The sequence below is a fragment of the Mobula hypostoma genome, chromosome 19 (assembly GCF_963921235.1).
Source record: "Mobula hypostoma chromosome 19, sMobHyp1.1, whole genome shotgun sequence".
Classification (NCBI taxonomy): Eukaryota; Metazoa; Chordata; class Chondrichthyes; order Myliobatiformes; family Myliobatidae; genus Mobula; species Mobula hypostoma.
In genome coordinates, this window is record NC_086115.1 from 43,142,076 (window position 1) to 43,160,587 (window position 18,512).

The following is an 18,512-nucleotide window of genomic DNA, read 5'->3' on the forward strand; positions in this document are numbered from 1 at the left end:
AAGGGCCTGTACTGTGCTGTACTATTCTATGTTCTATAATCCCAGTTGTAGAATTTTAGCTATACTTAACCTACTGGAGTTAGGTTTAAAGTTAGCTAACCTGATAATCATGAGAGAAGTTAATTAATTTCTTTGCAAGTGCATCAATTTCTATAGTTTAGGTTAAGGGACATGGTTTTATAAAAGAAATAGTAGGAACAAATAAGTGGTGATTTCAACTTAAAAGTGTCTTTAATTTGAAAATCTTCATAAACAGTTTGCACAGAAATCTCACAGAAATAGGTTGGATTATCAACATCAAGTCAGCCACATTCCTTCATATGCATTTCTATCGCAGATAGAACACAGGAAAAATGGGGAATTCTTGATTGTCTTACATTCAGAGAGATAAAGGAGGTCATTATAAAGGTGCCTTGCAAATCCACATATCTATTCGACTCATCTAAACAAGAATTAATGAGGCAGTTCTTGCAAGCCTGGAGATAAGGGGAAGCTAATGTGACCCATTAACTCCTCAAGAATGAGCCCGAAGCCCTATTTGTGAGTTAGCAGTTGGTCCACTGACAGCTGAGGCGGGAAGAGACCCCTGTAATATTGACAGATCACTCATAAAGGCGTATTTGCATTAATGCACAATAGAGCTAAAGCACAATTAACCCAAGCCTTTGTTTAATGCCATGTATCTGTCTATTTTTTCACTAAGATCTTGTTTTTGCACAGATCTTTTTCCTCTTTCTTCACCATCCTGTACAAGTTATGTATAATTTGTATTCTGTGTGTTGTCTGTTTCTTTGTGTCTGTGATACTGCGGCAATTTTTAATTGTACCTTTATCTTGCCCTACTTATGCAAGGGCAATAAACTTGACTTAGATGATTATGCATCATGATGATTATGGCAGCTGCCATTTCTTTATAAGTCAATTAGCATTGCATCTCTCTACCCTTTGGATAATCTGTGATCTTTGAGAAAGATTGAATAGCATACATTAAGACATACAGATGACAAGAAATTGGGAGTTTTTGACAGTGAAGAAGATTACTGGGGGATCTTGATCAGCTATGAAAAGGACTAAGGAGTGGCAAATGGATTTCAATACAGATAAGTACGAGATGATGTACTTTGGGAGGTCAAACCAGCACAGGACTGAATGGTAGAGCACTGTAATGGAACAGAGGGACCTTGGAGTATTAGTGCATAGTTTGTTGATAATGGCTTCACAGGTAGATTGGGTGGTTTAGTACACAAGCCTTCATCAGAAAAAAAAGTGTTTAGCTCATCGGTTTTTTTTCAGAAAAAAGCCAAGGTATTGAGTATATATGAGGTAGCCTACAGGGAAGAAGTCAGCTCTCTGGTACACTGGTGTCAAGGAAACAACTTCTCCGTCAATGTCGCAAAAACAAAGGAGCCGGTTGTGGACTACAGGAGGAATGGAGACGGGCTAACACCTATTGACACCGAAGGATCTGGGGTTGAGAGGGTAAACAGCTTTAAGTTCTTCGGCATCCACATCACTGAAGACCTCACCTGGTCTGTACACACCAGCTGTGTGGTGAAAAAGGCACATAAATGTCTCTTTTACCTCAGACGGTTGAGCAATTTTGGTATGGGCACCCAAATCCTAAGAACTTTCTATAGGGGCACAATTGAGAGCATCCTGACTGGCTGCATCACTGCCTGGTATGGGAACTGTACCTCCATTAATCTGCAGAGAGTGGTGCAGACAGCCCAGCACATCTGTAGATGTGAACTTCCCATGATTCAGGACATTTACAAAGACAGGTGTGAAAAAAGGGCCTGAACAATCATTGGGGACAATCGATTCCAGCTGCTACTATCTGGGAAACGGTACCGTAGCATAAAAGCGAGGACCAACAGGCTCCGGGACAGCTTCTTCCACCAGGCCATCAGACTGATTAACTCACACTGATTTGAGTGTATTTCTATGTTACATTGACTGTTCTATTTATTATAAATTATTATAAATTACTATGATTGCACATTTAGACAGAGGTGTAATGTAAAAATTTTTACTCCTCATGTATGTGAAGGATGTAACAAATAAAGTCAATTCAATTCAATTCAGGGATTGCTAAAATATATTGGAATTATACTGTATAAATTGTTGGTGAGGTCGTGTCTGGAGTACTGTGTACACTTTTGGTCACTCTGCTATTGGAAAGCTGTGTTCAAACTGTAGAGAGCGCAGAAAAGATTTAGAATGATGTTCAGGACTGAAGGGCTTAAATTAAAGGAGATGTTGGCTAGGTTGGGCCTTTATTTTTTTGGAATGTAAGAGGATAAGAGGTGACTTTATAGAAATAATTACTATTATGAGAGGCAAATGTAGGGCGGATGGTTACAGTTTTTTCTCCAGAGTTGAAAAGTTCAAAAGTAACGGGCATAGATTTAGGGTGAGAGGGGAAGATTTAAAAGGGAACCTGAGAGGCAACTTATTCACGCAGAGGCTGGTGAGTATATGGGATGAGTTGCTAGAGGAAGTGGCTGAGGCAGATACGAAAGTGTTATTTCGAAGGCACTTGAATAGGTACATGGAGGGGTGGGGCTTGAAGGGATATGGGCTGAAAAGTGTCAGGCCACACTTAGATCCCCTCCAGTTTGCCTACCAGCCCCGACTAGGAGCTGAGGATGCCATCGTCTACCTGCTGAACCGTGTCTACCCCCACCTGGACAAGCCAGCGAGCACTGAGAGGGTCATGTTTTTTGACTTCAGTGCGTTCAACACGGTCCGCCCTGCTCTGCTGGGGGAGAAGCTGACAGCGATGCAGGTGGATGCTTCCCTGGTATCATGGATTCTTGATTACGTGACTGGCAGACCACAGTACATGTGCTTGCAACGCCGTGTGTCCGACAGAGTGATCAGCAGCACTGGGGCTCCACAGGGGACTGTCTTGTCTCCCTTTCTCTTCACCATTTACACCTCGGACTTCAACTACTGCACAGAGTCTTGTCATCTTCAGAAGTTTTCTGATGACTCTGCCATAGTTGGATGCATCAGCAAGGGAGATGAGGCTGAGTACAGGGCTACGGTAGGAAACTTTGTTACATGGTGTGAGCAGAATTATCTGCAGCTTAATGTGAAAAAGACTAAGGAGCTGGTGGTAGACCTGAGGAGAGCTAAGGTACCGGTGACCCCTGTATCCATCCAGGGGGTCAGAGTGGAAATGGTGGAGGATTACAAATATCTGGGGATACGAATTGACAGTAAACTGGACTAGTCAAAGAACACTGAGGCTGTCTACAAGAAGGGTCAGAGCCGTCTCTATTTCCTGAGGAGACTGAGGTCCTTTAACATCTGCCGGACGATGCTGAGGATGTTCTACAAGTCTGTGGTGGCCAGTGCGATCATGTTTGCTATTGTGTGCTGGGGTAGCAGGCTGAGGGTAGCAGACACCAACAGAATCAACAAACTCATTCGTAAGGCCAGTGATGTTGTGGGGATGGAACTGAACTCTCTGACGGTGGTGTCTGAAAAGAGGATGCTGTCCAAGTTGCATGCCATCTTGGACAATGTCTCCCATCCACTACATAATGTACTGGTTGGGCACAGGAGTATATTCAGCCAGAGACTCATTCCACAGAGATGCAACACGGAGCGTCATAGGAAGTCATTCCTGTCTGTGGCCATCAAACTTTACAACTCCTTCCTTGGAGGGTCAGACACCCTGAGCCAATAGGCTGGTCCTGGACTTATTTCCTGGCATAATTTACATATTACTATTTAACTATTTATGGTTTTATTACTATTTAATTATTTATGGTGCAACTGTAACGAAAACCAATTTCCCCTGGGATCAATAAAGTATGACTATGATTATGACTATGAATGCAGGAAATTTGGAACATCTGGATGGGCACCAGGGTTGGCATGGACTTGGTGGAGTGAAGGGCTTGTATCTCTGTTTTATTACTCTGTGACTCTATGATTAACAAAAAATATGGTTATCATTGGGATAAAAAGAAATAGAAATTTGTAGGTTTTTAAAAGCCACAAACTCACTTGCCAACAACCTGAGTGTAAAAAGAGTAAGAATACTTTTAATTTCACTCCTGTGACATCAGGTCCTGCAAAGAGAGAAGTTAGTTTTGCTGAGGGAGCAAGTATCTCCTGAGATAGCAGGGGTGGATGAACTTCAAATATGTGCAGCTCCTAGTGAGAGGCAACAGTTGAGTTCCAGAGCATCAGCATCTCGGAGGATCGATCCTAGGCCTAACATATTGATGTAATCACAAAGAAGGCACACCAGTGGCTATCCTGCATTAACGGTTTGATGAGGTTTGGTTTCTCACCGAAGACGTCAGGAAATTTCCACAGATGTATCCTGGACAGCATTCTCACAGTTTGCAAAACCACCTGGTATGGATGCTGCAATGTACAGGAACAGCTTCTTCCCTACCGCTGTCAGATTGCTGAAAGGTGGATTAACCCTTGATCTCACTATTCCTCTTTTGAACTATTTATTTATTTTATTTTTGTTTTTAATAGTAATTTTTAATGATTTGTAATGCTGCCACAAAACAACAAATTTCATATGTCATGATTCTGATTTCAAATAGATCCTGAGGGCGAAACAGGGTTTGCACAAGTTGAAAGAGAAAGCAGAGATAGCAGCATTTGTAAATCAGAAGGAAAGACTGTAAACAGACAAATTTGAATTTGTAGAAAAAAAAATAGATGGCTGTTTTGAGTGCACGCCTATTAACCTCATTGAAGGTATTTATTTTTAAACTTACTGTACGTCTGCCGTCGAGGACCATGCCGAGATAAGCTGGTACATTGAGCCTGTTTGTCCGTCAACACCTCAACAACAAAAATAAAGAATGCAGAGTAAAAATAAAACTTTAGAAGACACATTGTGATGAGTGGGAACTGATTGATAATGTATGTAACTAATTATAAAATGAACAAAGAACCCAAGACAAAGTGTAAAAACTGCTGAGTGAAGAAGAACAAATGTTCTATTGAGGTATTGAACTATACACAACAAAGAGCAAACTGTGAAAAGTAGTAAAAGATGCTAAAGAGGATCTGAGGGAATCAAACTAGTGCAAATATATTACTCCCCTGTGGCTTGTAATTTTTCTTAGCAGTGTGGAGGAACACTGGGATCCATAGGTCCCTCCAAATGGCTGCACGTTTATCAACTTGTAATATTTATTAACTTATCAGAAGTCATATGGTGCGTTGGCTTTCATGAGTTGGGGATTAATTTCAAGAGCCATGAGGTAATGTTGCAGCTCTATAAAACCCTGCTTAGACCACACTTGGAATATTGTGTTCAGTTCTGGTCACCTCATTTTAGGAAGGATGTGGAGCTTTATAGAGGGTGCAGAGGAGGTTTACGGGGACGCTGCTTGATTGGAGAACATACTTTATGAGGATAGTTTGAGTGACCTAAGGTTTTTCTCTTTGGAGCAAAGGAGGAAAAGAGTTGACTTGATAGTGGTGTACAAGAAGATTAGAGGCATAGATTGAGTGGACAGCCAGACACTACTTTTCACAGGAGGAAATGGCTAATATGAAGGGGTATAATTTAAATGTAATTGGAGGAATATATTGGGCAGATGTCAAAGGTAACTTGTTTTTTAACAGAGTGTAATGAGTGTATGGACTGCACTGCCAGGGGTGGTGGTGAAGGCAGGTACATTAGGAATATTTAAGAGACTCTTAAATAGGAACATGATGATAAAAAAATGGAGGGCTCTGTGGAGGGAAAGGTTAGATTGATCTCAGAGCAGGTTATAAGTTTGGCACAATATTATGGCTGAATGGCTTGTACTCCACTGTAATGTCCTATGGTTTATGTTCTACAATTAAAATTCAACTACTTTGAAAACAATGAGGTCAACAACAAGCCATCATGTCCACTACCATGGTTCCAGGCAAGGATGGATCACTGTGGAAACTGTCACATAAGATTTGATTCCTTGTCCCAACGAAATAGGTCATGGTGTGAACAAAAGGCTGCCATCTACTGCAGTCAGCCAGAACTATAAGGAGCCTACTTTGACAGGAGCTGCGCAGAATATCATTGTGAAAGGCTGAAACTATAAAATGTTTAGGATGACCGCAAGAGATCTACTATCACTAATTCTGAAGCTAACTTCTTTCTCTGAAGATACTCCAAGGTCCCAAAGGTAGATTTTAAAATGTTACAAAATGCCAGACTTTCTTACACATCAAGCTGTTAACGAAGGAAGGAAAACTGGGAAATAGCACAGATAAATGGTTTGCGGCAGTAACAGTCACTTCTAGAATAAAATAAAAGTGAGTCACCTAGAAATCAATGTTGAGTCCAGAAGGCTGCAATGTGCTCAGATGGAAAATGAGGTGCCATTCCACAAGCTTAGACTGGGTCTCAAGTAAATCAGCATTTCACTTGTAGTTCTCTTTCTACATTGTCACATTTGATATTCGCCAAGTTAGTTAAATATGAACCAAGCTGGTGATCACTACAGCCTTGTTTCTCAAGGACAATTGCTTTTACCACTTCCACAATAGAAGGAAAAAGAAATGAGAAAATCCAACAGTGAGGCTTAGCAAGGCATTGGTCAGACCACATTTGGAGTATTGCGAGCAGTTTCCGGACCCTTATCTAAGAAGGGATATGCGGCCGTTGGAGAAATTCCAGATGAGGTTCACAACAATGATCCCAGGAATGAAAGGGTCAGTGTACCAGGAGAATTTGGTGTGTCTGGGCCTACACTCACTGGAGTTTAGAAGAGGGGTGGAGGATCCCATTGAAAACTATTGAATATTGAACGGCCTATATAGAGTGGGAGAGTCTAGGACAGTGATTCCCAAGGGAGCGGTTATGTGTCCTAAGGGGATTGTTGGGTGGTGTTCGAGATTCTTGGTGGGGAGGGGTGGTAAACGGCACCTTAACTTGAGGCACGGAGCCTGACCGACCATTAGTAGAGCAGGCTTTTACAAAAAAAAAGGATGAGGCACTGGGACACAGGAACAACCATAGCTCTGCAAGCAGTTAGCAATCATTGTCACAACATGTCTGAAACTCGGCAATTTCATCTGACCTTACCAACTAAACAGACATTATTGGGGATGCATAAATTAGCAGCCAGAATGCCCAACAGTTCCTCTTGACTCACGGCACAGAATGAGTTCATGCAATTTAACAGTTGGTAAGTGATGAACACCTACAGACCTAAGGAAAACAGGTTGCGCAATGATACAGTTTTGGCAGGAACCAAACGGCGAAATACAGACAATCAGGCAGAGGATTCCTTTTGAGGTGTTCAAAGTGACCCCAGTTTCACATGGGTGGTCAATAGCCAGCTTCAGGGATTATGAGACCTTATGCGATTGGTCAATTGCGCTGACTGGAATAGTATAAACGTAGCTTGCCAAACACCAGCTCTATCACGACTAACATTCAGATTCCAATCTAAATCCTTGTCAAAGTAATTTTCGCTGTTATGATTGTCTTTATAAACCAAAAGTAATATTTGAAAGTCAATCCTCTGATGGACAGGAGGCCGGGGTAGCAATCTGAGAACTGGAGTGATACGTTCTACTTGCTTGGTCCTAGTGAGGACTCCAGCAGCAGTGGTTTGAATAAGCTGCAGCTGTCTGAGGGTTTTTTATGGAGACCTGTGAAAACACCATTACAGTATTTCCCCTTGGGAAGCTGGACAATATCACTGCAGTTTAACAGTAAACTAACTGGGTCAGGAGCTCCAACAGCAATATCATCTCCTTATCTAATCAATAGGACTCCTGCAGCTCCCTCCAAGATTTCCATCCTTTGTTGCATGGGATTTGGCCTCATTAAATCAAACTATCTCTCATCTCATTTCATGCGCAGAACCAGCTCTTGCAGCTGCAGTCAGAGTGAGCCACGTGGTCCCGAATGTCGTCCTGATGGTGTGGTCAATGCTCGATTATGTCATGGAACTGTTGGCACAGATTTGCTCACAGGTATAGGTGCTAATCTGATGCAGTCAACATTACGGAAATGGTATGGTTAAGTGCACAGTGGGCTAATGGCTAGAAACTGTTCAGCAAGAGGATGAACTGTCCACCAAATGTCCAGGCCTTTTGCACTTGCTCCTCCTAGCAGGTCCAGGATTTACCCCTTCAAAGTAAGTCGATGTTCAGTGTCACCTTGCTTGGTACTTACAACGCTACCCAGGGCTTCACAAAAATCATGCATTAAAACTCTGCTTTCATTGAGTTAGCACTTACATGCCAATATTCTTTATTAAATTGTACAAAGCAAACATCAAGGAGGATCAGTTTAAGGTTGTTCTGCCCTTTTCTGGCTGTGTAAACCAGCAGACCTTGATATGTTACATCAGGTCAGTTCAGCTCTAGTAGGAATCAGTGCAAACAAAAGCAGTAAAAAAACAATCTTCAAGAATCTATACCAGAATACACAAAGCTTTCTTAATAAGATATGAAAACTGATGAAAAATTTGAAATAAATGGCTATGATAAAAAAGGCATTACAGGAGAAGGGTATTGAATTGTGTAAGGTAAAGGAAACAAGTAGGGTAGTTATGGAAAGTATGACAATTAAAGAAGAGGAAGTACTGGCACTTTTAAGGAATATATAAGTGGATAAGTCTCTGGGTCCAGACAAGATATTCCCTAGGACCTGCAGGGAAGTTAGTCTAGAAATAGCAGGGGCTCTGACAGAAATATTTCAAATGTCATTAGAAACGGGGATGGTGCCGGAGGATTGGCGTATTGTTCATATGGTTCCATTGTTTAAAAAGGGTTCTAAGAGTAAACCTGGCAATTATCGGCCCGCGAGTTTGATGACAGTGGTGGGTAAATTGATGAAAAGTATTCTTAGAGATGGTATATATAATTATCTGGATAGACAGGGTCTGATTAGGAACAGTCAACATGGATTTGTGCGTGGAAGGTCATGTTTGACAAATCTTATTGAATTTTTTGATGAGGTTACTAAGAAAGTTGACGAGGGTAAAACAGTGGATGTTGTCTATATGGACTTCAGTAAGGCCTTTGACAAGGTTCCACATGGAAGGCTGGTTAGGAAGGTTCAATTGTTAGGCATTAATATGGAAGTAGTAAAATGAATTCAGCAGTGGCTAGCTGGGAGACGCCAGAGAGTAGTGGTGGATAACTGTGTGTCAGATTGGAGGACGGTGTGTAGTGGTGTGCCTCAGGGATCTGTACTGGGTCCAATGTTGTTTGTAATATATATTAATGATCTGGATGATGGGGTGGTAAATTGGATTAGTAAGTATGCCGATGATACTAAGATAGGTGGAGTTGTAGGTTTTCAAAACTTGCAGAGAGATTTAGGATAGTTAGAAGAGTGGGCTGCAAGATGGCAGATGGAGTTTAATGCTGAAAAATGTGAGGTGCTACATTTTGGTAGAACTAATCAAAATAGGACATACATGGTAAATGGTAGGGCATTAAAGAATGCTTTAGAACAGAGGGATCTAGGAATAATGGTGCATAGTTCTCTGAAGATGAAATCTCATGTAGATAGGGTGGTGAAGAAAGCTTTTGGTTTGCTGGCCTTTATTAATCAGAGCATTGAGTATAGGAGTTGGGATGTAATGTTGAATTTGTATAAGGCATTGGTAAGGCCAAATCTGGAGTATTGTGTACAGTTCTGGTCACCGAATTATAGGAAAGATGTCAATAAAATTGAGAGAGTACAGAGGAGTTTTACTAAAATGTTGCCTGGGTTTCATCTCCTAAGTTACAGAGAAAGGTTAAACAAGTTAGGTCTTTATTCTTTGGAGCGTAGAAGGTTGAGAGGGGACTTGATAGAGGTATTTAAAATTATGAAGGGGATTGATAGAGTTGACGTGGTTAGACTTTTTCCATTGAGAGTGGGGAAGATTCAAACAAGAGGACACGGGTTGAGAGTTAAAGGACAAAAGTTTAGGGGTAACATGAAGGGGAACTTCTTTACTCAGAGAGTCGTAGCTATGTGGAACGAGCTTCCAGCAGAAGTGGTTGAGGCAGGTTCTATGTTGTTGTTTAAAGTTAAATTGGATAGATATATGGACAGGAAAGAAATGGAGGGTTATGGGCTGAGTGCAGGTCAGTGGGACTAGGATAGGGTAAGAGTTTGGCATGGACTAGAAGGGCCGAGATGGCTTGTTTCCATGCTGTAATTGTTATATGGTTATATGGTTACATGGATGCAAGATGACCAAGGCTGACAACTAAATATTCCAGAATACTTGAATTTTAGAGAAGGTAGGTAATGTGGAAAATGAGAGAAGGTATCACTGATTATAAACAATGGGCTACATGCAGAGAAAGGTTCATAGCTTAGAAAATCAAGTATAATCAGTTTCAGTGGTGCAGGAACGTTGGTGGGAGTTTCTATAGGCCCCTAAATAATAGAAGATGTAAATTAAAATTTAGAAGCTTTTGTTACAAGGATAATAAAATAATCATGAGAGACTTTAATCAACATGCAAACTGGGCAAATCAAATTAGCAGTAATAATGAAGGACTAATTCATGGATTATGTAAGAGATTTAGAGGAACCAACAAGGGAACCAGCTGCTTAGTTACTCTTGCACAATGAGAAAGGGTTAATTAATAATCCAGTCATGATAGGAAGGCCTTTAATGAAAGGAGATAAGCTTGTTATAATAATTGAAAGTAATTTAGTTCAATATAGAACTAGGGTCTTAAATTTAACAGACTATGAAGATATGAAGCACGTGTTGGCTATAGTAGACTGGGAAACCATGTTATAGATGACAGTAGGATAGCGACATCTAACACTTGAAGAATAAACACACAGATTGTAACTATATATATTCATATATCTGCCAGTAGAAATTTTAAAAAATATTTATATGGCTACTTTACTGGCTTCCTGAATAAGGAATGTTTTAAATTTAGGATCCAAAAAAGAGATTGAGCCTATTTAGACCTTAAACATCTGAAATTTCATAAGTTAAATTCTATTTTCTTTTTTATGAGTCCCCCATAGCTATAGCAATACTTTATAGTGCAAAACCAGTAATTCACTTGTACTCATGAACTGCAAAAATGGAAACACTTCCACACTTTAGAGATATATTGCAACTTCAAGTATATCCATAACAATTTCCAGCACATAACAAATAATTTTTATTCATATACACTATTTTTCATTGCCAATTTACATTGAGAAAACTTACAACTTTTATGTGCTGATGCTTAATTACTGTACAAACTTATTATTTATTAGAAATAGAATAGTGCACACCTTACTCTTTTCTTGTTGAAGTTCGATTTGAATGTCAGTCAGTTTGGCCCTGAGCTCTTCATTGGCAGCTTGCAAAGTAGCTAAGGCATCAGGCTTGTCTCCCTTAGCTCGACTGCCAGCACTCTTCTTTGACATTGTGTGCTGCTGTATTCCAGAGGGTAAAAACGCAGACAGAGAGAACTCTCCGTTCCCGAGCTGGAGACTTCTCTTCTCTCTCTACTTTCGTCTACATTTTCATTTCCACCTTTAAAAGAAAATCAAGAGATGGCACATTACTCTCTCCCCCTTCTTTATGGATTTTAGCTTTGAAATTCAGTCGGAATATGTCAGCCATACGTAGCGGTAAACGGGAATGCATTTTGTGACAAATCAAAAATCATTTCTAATAATCAAACTTCTAACATCATAACAAATACTTTCAGGTTTACTGCACATAACTCCTCAGAAGCTCAAGCATACAACTTTAAAGAAAGGTGCTTGTAACTCGAAATGCATTTGTGAAGTATCTGAGTGTCTTTAGTTTGGTAGCAATAAAGCCTTACAATAAAAAAAGGTGAATTTCTCTGAATTAATCCATTGGAAGAGCAAAAAATACATAATTTCCAAAACTTCCTGCAGCTCTTCTGTCAGATAAACAGAAGTTATGCTCCTCATATCTGACAATTTTATAATTCAGTCCTTTAAGTATTATTTTAATCATATCAATGACATCAGATATATTAATTGATGACTTTATGTCTGTTTTTATAATTTTTCCCCTTGGTTTTTTTCTCTTTCTGGTACAAAGTCTTAAGTAAGTTGCTTTCTATTGACCCAAATTGTATTTGGAAGTTAGACAACAAGGAATAAATAGAATTACCTTAGTCATGAGTATGGTGTGTTAAACAGTCACTGTGTGTTACACCAATGAAAAGTCTAGCTGTACGCCTGCTACTTGGAAAATCAACAGAGACCAAGATATCAGGTGTCTGTTGTTAACAAATCGGCTTTATCCAAGGAAAGAACACTGCCAATACGCTGTCTCAGAAATCAAGCTGCAATTGGTGGGCGAAGAAGGACCTGACTATTGGGGGTGGTAGGTGAGTGTTGCCAGATCAGTGGGAGCAAAGCTTACAATTACCTATCAGAGTATGGTCTGAGAGTCACTGAGAGATCTTTCTATTCTGTTATTGTCACAGTGGTTTCACTTGTAACTGGACATGGACTAAATGGAAACATTTGATTTTCTTAGTCTGATGAGGTAAATTATGGATTCAGCTGAAGTTAATTCAATTACATCATGACCTTTTCTAATTATAAGATTATTTCTCTTGAGTGCTTAACCTTGTATACTATGGCATATGTTCAGAATAAATGGATTAGAGTGTGGGAAATGGTTAAATATATCTGTGGGATGTAAATAATATAGGATATGCTGACAGGTAAAACCTTGCATTATCATGAAAAAAGTATATTTCAGATAATAAATACAGGTTATGTGTAATTTTCCTGTCATCAGGCAATAGAAGGTGTTGAATGAAAGAAATTAGATACTGAGGACACGCAGTCCTCTTTTATTGTCATTTAGTAATGCATGCATTACGAAACGATACAATGTTCCTCCAGTGTGATATCACAGAAACACAAGACAGACCAAGACTGAAAAACCGACAAAAACCACATAATTATAACATATAATTAAAACAGTGCAAGCAATACTGTAATTTGATGAAGAACAGACCATGGGCACGGTAAAAAAAAATAGCAGCAAACTACAAAAAGAAATGAGCCATATTCATGCCATGGGAGATTGTTCATTTAAGATGTGCATTTCCAAGGCTGTTTGTGCTTCCAGCCCCATCAGCAGCAGCAAAGAGCTGATTAATTTGGCTTTCAAGATAATGGCAGTACAGGCCAATTCCAAGAATGAATGTCTGACCAATGGACACTTATGAATACAAGCAGGCACCCACAATATTATTAAATTTAAGAGACTGGCATACAGTACTGTGCAAAAGTTTTAGGCACATATATATAGCTAGCATGCCTAAGACTTTTACACAGTACTCTACTTGTCAACATGGAGCAAAGAGCAAGTTTGTAAGTCTGGCGGGAACAAGTGATGTTGTGAATTGCAAGAGTGGAGCGCTGCGAGAGGAGTGTGGGACAGATAGCACAGGAATGCCGGGGTGGTGCTGGTGCAAACACACCCAGCCCTGAGACACCAAGCAAGTTCATTTGATTCCAAACAATTGGTTCACTGATCATTACAAAATGTCTCTCTCGTGCTTCCCAATCCCTCCCTTCTCCATTCACATTTTCCCAACCATGATTCCCCTCTCCATGCTCCCTTTCCACTCAGTCCACAATACAGACCCATATCAGAATCAGGTTTATCATCACTCACGTGTCATGAATTTGTTTTTTTGCAGCAGCAGTACAGTGCAATACATAAAATTACCACAGTACTGTGCAAAAGTCTTAGGCACCTTTGCTATGAGCCCAAGACTTTTGCACATTACTGTACATAAATATGAATGGCAGAACAAATTTCTTTTCTCTCTTCACTTCAGGTAATTGTTCTTTCTTATTAGTCTTTTGATGCCACTCATTATAATACTCTGGAGGTATGGTTACTGTTTTGAGTGATTTTTGTCTACGTTCTGACTTATGAATAAAATTAACTTACAGATATTGGTAAATTGGAAACTGCTTGTTGTCTAGGGTGACCTGTAACATTCTCAAAGTTCAAAGTTAAAGTAAAATTTATTATCAGAGTACATATATGTCACCACATACAACCCTGAGATTCCTTTTTCTATGGGCATGCTTAACAAATTTATAGAACAGGAACTGAAAAAAAAACTCTGCAAATGCAGATATAAATAAACAGAAATAAATAATGAGCATGAAATTACAATATACCAGAGTTCTTAAACAAGTCCTTAAATGAGTGCAGCTATCCTCTTTTGTTTAAGAGCCTGATGGTTGAGATGTAGTAACTGTTCTTGAACCTGGTGGTGAAAGTCCTGAGGCACCTGTACCTTCTCTCTGATGGCAGCATGGCCTGGGTGGTGAGGGTCTTTGATGATTGATGCTGCTTTTCTATGGTACTGTTTCATGTAGATGTGCTCAATGGTTGGGAGGATTTGACCTGTGATGTGCTGGGCCAAATCTATTGCCTTCTGTAGGATTTTCTGCTCAAAGGCATTGGTGTTTCCATACCAGGCTGTAATACAGCCAGCCAGTTAGCACACTTTCTTCATCTTTAGAAGTTTGCCAAGGTTTTCAATGACATGCTGAATCTCCGCAGACTCCTGAGGAAGTAGAGGCGCTATCATGCTTTCTTTGCCATTATATTTACATGATGGGTTCAGGACAGATCCTCTGAAATAGTGGCATCCAGGAATTTAAAGTTACTGACCCTCTCCACCTCTGATCCTCCGATGAGCACTGGCTCATAGACCTATGGTTTCTTTCTCCTGAAGTCTACAATCAGCTCCTGGGTCTTATTGACATTGAGTGAGAAGTTGCTGTTATTACGCCACTCAGCCAAATTTTCAATCTTTCTCCTGTATGCTGGTTCATCACTACCTTTGATACAGTCCATCACAGTGGAGTTAACAGCAAACTTGTATGTGGTGTTGGAGCTGTACTTAGCCACACAGTCATAGGTGTATAGTGAGCAGAACAGGTGGTTCAATACGTATTCCTGTGGTGCTCCTGTGCTGTTTGAGATTGTGGAGGAGATGCTTTTGCCAATCTGAACTGACTGGGGTCCACAAGTGAGGAAATCTAGGATCCAATTGCACAAGGTGTTATTGAGGCCCAGGTGTTGGAGTTTACCGATTAGTTTGGAGGGGATGATGGTGTTGAATATCATCAGGCTGGAAAGATGCTGAATAGCTGAACAGTTCCTTCCATCACAAAGTGCTTTACACCTCTCGAATTGGAATGACTATTTCCCAGCTATTACAAAAAGAAATTGTCCCTCGAAAATGAATGCCCCATATGAACAAAACAACTGTGTATCTGCAGGAGTATGAATCTGGTGCGAAGAGAAATGCCAAGCAATTCTGAGAAAAAGTTACAATGTGTCCTTGTCACAATGCAACATTAAATTAATTCTCTGATTTTACAGCAATCAAGAGTACATTTCTCTGCAGCAAGGAACAAAGCCTACATGTGGGTGTAAGTGAACATAAAGTAATATTTGTCATTAATGAGTAGGCCTTAACTAAATGGCACAAAACACTTGGCATGTGGGGTGTGATCAAGCCCACTGCAGTAATCAGCCAGCCATGTCACTTATTAGTCTCCGATCCCTATTTACCTGCAGAGCCAAACTAATTCTGAAGCTAACTGTTGACTGGTAAAACAAGTATAGTGGGAGACTTTCCCGTCCAAGATGAGAGCCCCAACAACAGAAATGCTTTGATAGTCAGTTAAATTATGCCTCCAGAATTTACGCTATGTAAGCTGTCTGATATTAGTCAGGGAAGATGAATCTCAGAGTTATATACTACATACATACTTCGATAATAAATGTACTTTGAACATTGACATTTGCAGCCATTTAAAATTACTAAAAACTATTTAAGATTATTAAAACAATCAAAAATTAGAAATTATAGAAGGACAAATATAAATAAAATACAAACACTGTGAAACACTTGAATGCTTTTATCATTGATTCAATTCAAAACTGCTCAAGACCTGAAACTTGCCTCTTGCACTTAGAATATTTCCTCTGTATTGAAATAAATGGATTACTGAACCTGTGCCAGTATATAATATAGCATAAATACAATGCCCTCAGTTACCAACATAACTGCTGGAAGTTCACACACTGCCCCTACTATCCAAGAATAATTTAACAATCAGAAAGGAATGGGCAATAATATCTTAAGAAGTCTGTGACTCCTGATCCATCCAAATTGGCATCTGAGGTCATTCAGAATCTCAGTCCGGCCCTTGATGTAAAAAAAGATACTTATGACTGTTGGTGCTGAGCTGAAGGTGATTTAAACATGCATATTGCTAAACAGGCAGTAGAAAGACAACAATGTGCTGAGAGTTAAAGCAAAGTACTTAAACAATGTTCTAATGCACGATAGTAGCTCTGATCATAACATACATAAAACCATAAAACATAGGAGCAGAATAAGGTCATGTGGCCCTTAGAGTCTGCTCCACCATTCAATCATTCAGTTATTGTTCCCTCTCAACCCTATTCTTCAGCCTTCTTTCTGTAACCCTTGACATCCTTATACGTCAGAGGAGCAGAATTTCCTCTGAGGTGATTCTAGGCCATCAAAACAACAATGTTTTCACAAAGCCAAAGAAGCCACATATATTTTTTCCTTAACGTTTTTCAGGATGTAAACATCCGAAAGACCAGCATTTATTGAGCACCTCTATTATTCCTCAGAAGGTGCTGATGAAGAGATACAACAGATGGCAGATGTTGGGGGGGAGAAAAAAACAACAAACTGCTGGAGGAATTCAGCTGTTTGAGCGTTATCTGTGGAGAGAAAGGAATTGATGAAATTTTGGGTCAATATCCTTAATCACAACAGAGTGTTAGACAATATACATAAAGAAGAGAGGGAAGGGGCGAAACAGGGGATGCCTATCAGCGATAAGTGGATCAAGCAGGGGTAAGCGATAATGGGCAGATGGAGGCAGGTGGTGGAGGGGGGCAAGAAATGGAGTTGGGAGACAAAGGCAGCTGAGTGATAAATGGAAGCGTACTAGGAATTAAAAGGAGAGGTTAGTAGATGGAACAATGTAGGAGATGGATCTGGAGGGGCGCACGTATGTCGTAGGCGGATGAAAGGGTGGAGCGGGGAATTATGGCAAATTGAGAAAAAAATGTGTGGACCAAGAGTGGATTGGAAGCAGAGAGAGAGAAAGATAAATCTTTCTTGACCTTGGATAGGTGGTAGTGAGATACTGCCTTTTGAACATTCTCAAAGTTGTGGGTGAAGATTCAAGATTCAAACACGAAGGAGCTGAAAGGAGAGGCAAATACAATTTCCAGACCAGCAACTGTTTAATTCCAGAAGCCAGAAATAAATCCTTCCTTGTTAATTGTTTGTAGATGTAATGCAATACATTTCAGTTCCTAAGCATTTTGTCACTAACATGTATACGGCTTTCTACTTGGTTCCTTGCTCAGCAGATACCGGTGTTAATTAAGATAGCAAGAGTGATAAAAGCTCCTGTGCCTCAATGATATAAAAGAATGGTGAAGAATATAAAGTAGAACCTAAAAAGAAAAGTATCATCAATGTATTGCGATTTTGACAAATTTGAATACTGACAGATAAAAAGGAAAATTTTTAAATATCTTAGGTGGGTGGTACTTATCAGGACAACTTCAAAATATGGCAGAAGACTGCTGGGTGATGAGCCCTGTTACAAAGAAAGGACAATCATTGGGAAAGAAAGGTCATGCAGCTTGGGAAATGACAAGGTCAGAGACTTGTTCCAGCAGATTATCTGCAATCTTCCTCTCTCATTCTTAGTTATCTTCGTCAGTCATCTTCCACACTTCAGTTTGACAACAACTGGCTTTGCATTCTCACTCCTTTCTACTGCCATAGCCACCATTATGTACTGGTCCTTTATTAAGGATAGGCATCAACGCCTCTGCCACAATTATCCTCAACATTGGTGCCCCACAAGAATATGTCCTCAGCCTCCTCCTCTACTCTCTGTACAGTCACGACTAAGTGGCCAGATTCTGCTCTATCACCATCTACAAGTTTGCAGATGACACACAGTTGTGGGCTGAATCTCAAATAATGGTGATTCGGAGTGCAGGAAGAAGATAAAGAACTTAGTGACGTAGTGCCATGACAGTAACCTTTCCCTCAAAGTCAGCAAAACAAAAGAGCTGGCCATTGACTTCAGAAGGGGGCAGTGCACACCCTCCTGTCTACATCAATGGTGTTGTGGTTGAGAAGGTATAACGTTCCAAGGAGTGAACATCATCAATATCTTGCCTTGGTTCAACCACATTGATGCTACGGTCAAGAAAGCTCACCAATGCCTCTACTTCAATAGGAAGCTGAATACATTTGGCATGTTCCCATTGACCCTCACCAATTTTTATCAATGCATCGTAGAAAACATCCTATCTTAATGCACCATTCCTTGGTATGGAAAGAGACCACGATAAACTGCAGAGAATTATGGACAGAGCTCAGCACATCATGGAATTATCTCTCCTCCATGGGCTCCCTCTATATTTCTTGTTACCTTAGTATCATCATAGCTCTGTCTGTCT

The 18,512-nt window shown here is 40.1% G+C and overlaps 1 protein-coding gene across 18 annotated transcripts in view; it reads right to left on the bottom strand.

The window, feature by feature from the left end:
- Positions 1-18,512, bottom strand: part of jakmip3 (Janus kinase and microtubule interacting protein 3) — a 325,135-nt gene that overhangs the window by 224,272 nt on the left and 82,351 nt on the right. For 16 of the 18 annotated variants that reach the window (XM_063071774.1, XM_063071775.1, XM_063071788.1 and 13 more), the window contains one exon: positions 11,240-11,483. In XM_063071774.1, coding sequence (XP_062927844.1) covers positions 11,240-11,374 — 135 coding nt within the window. In that variant the 5' untranslated portion in view covers positions 11,375-11,483. Of the gene's footprint in view, positions 1-4,754; positions 4,822-11,239; positions 11,484-18,512 lie in introns of those variants that run through there. The other 2 variants (XM_063071783.1, XM_063071790.1) reach the window with 2 other exon arrangements.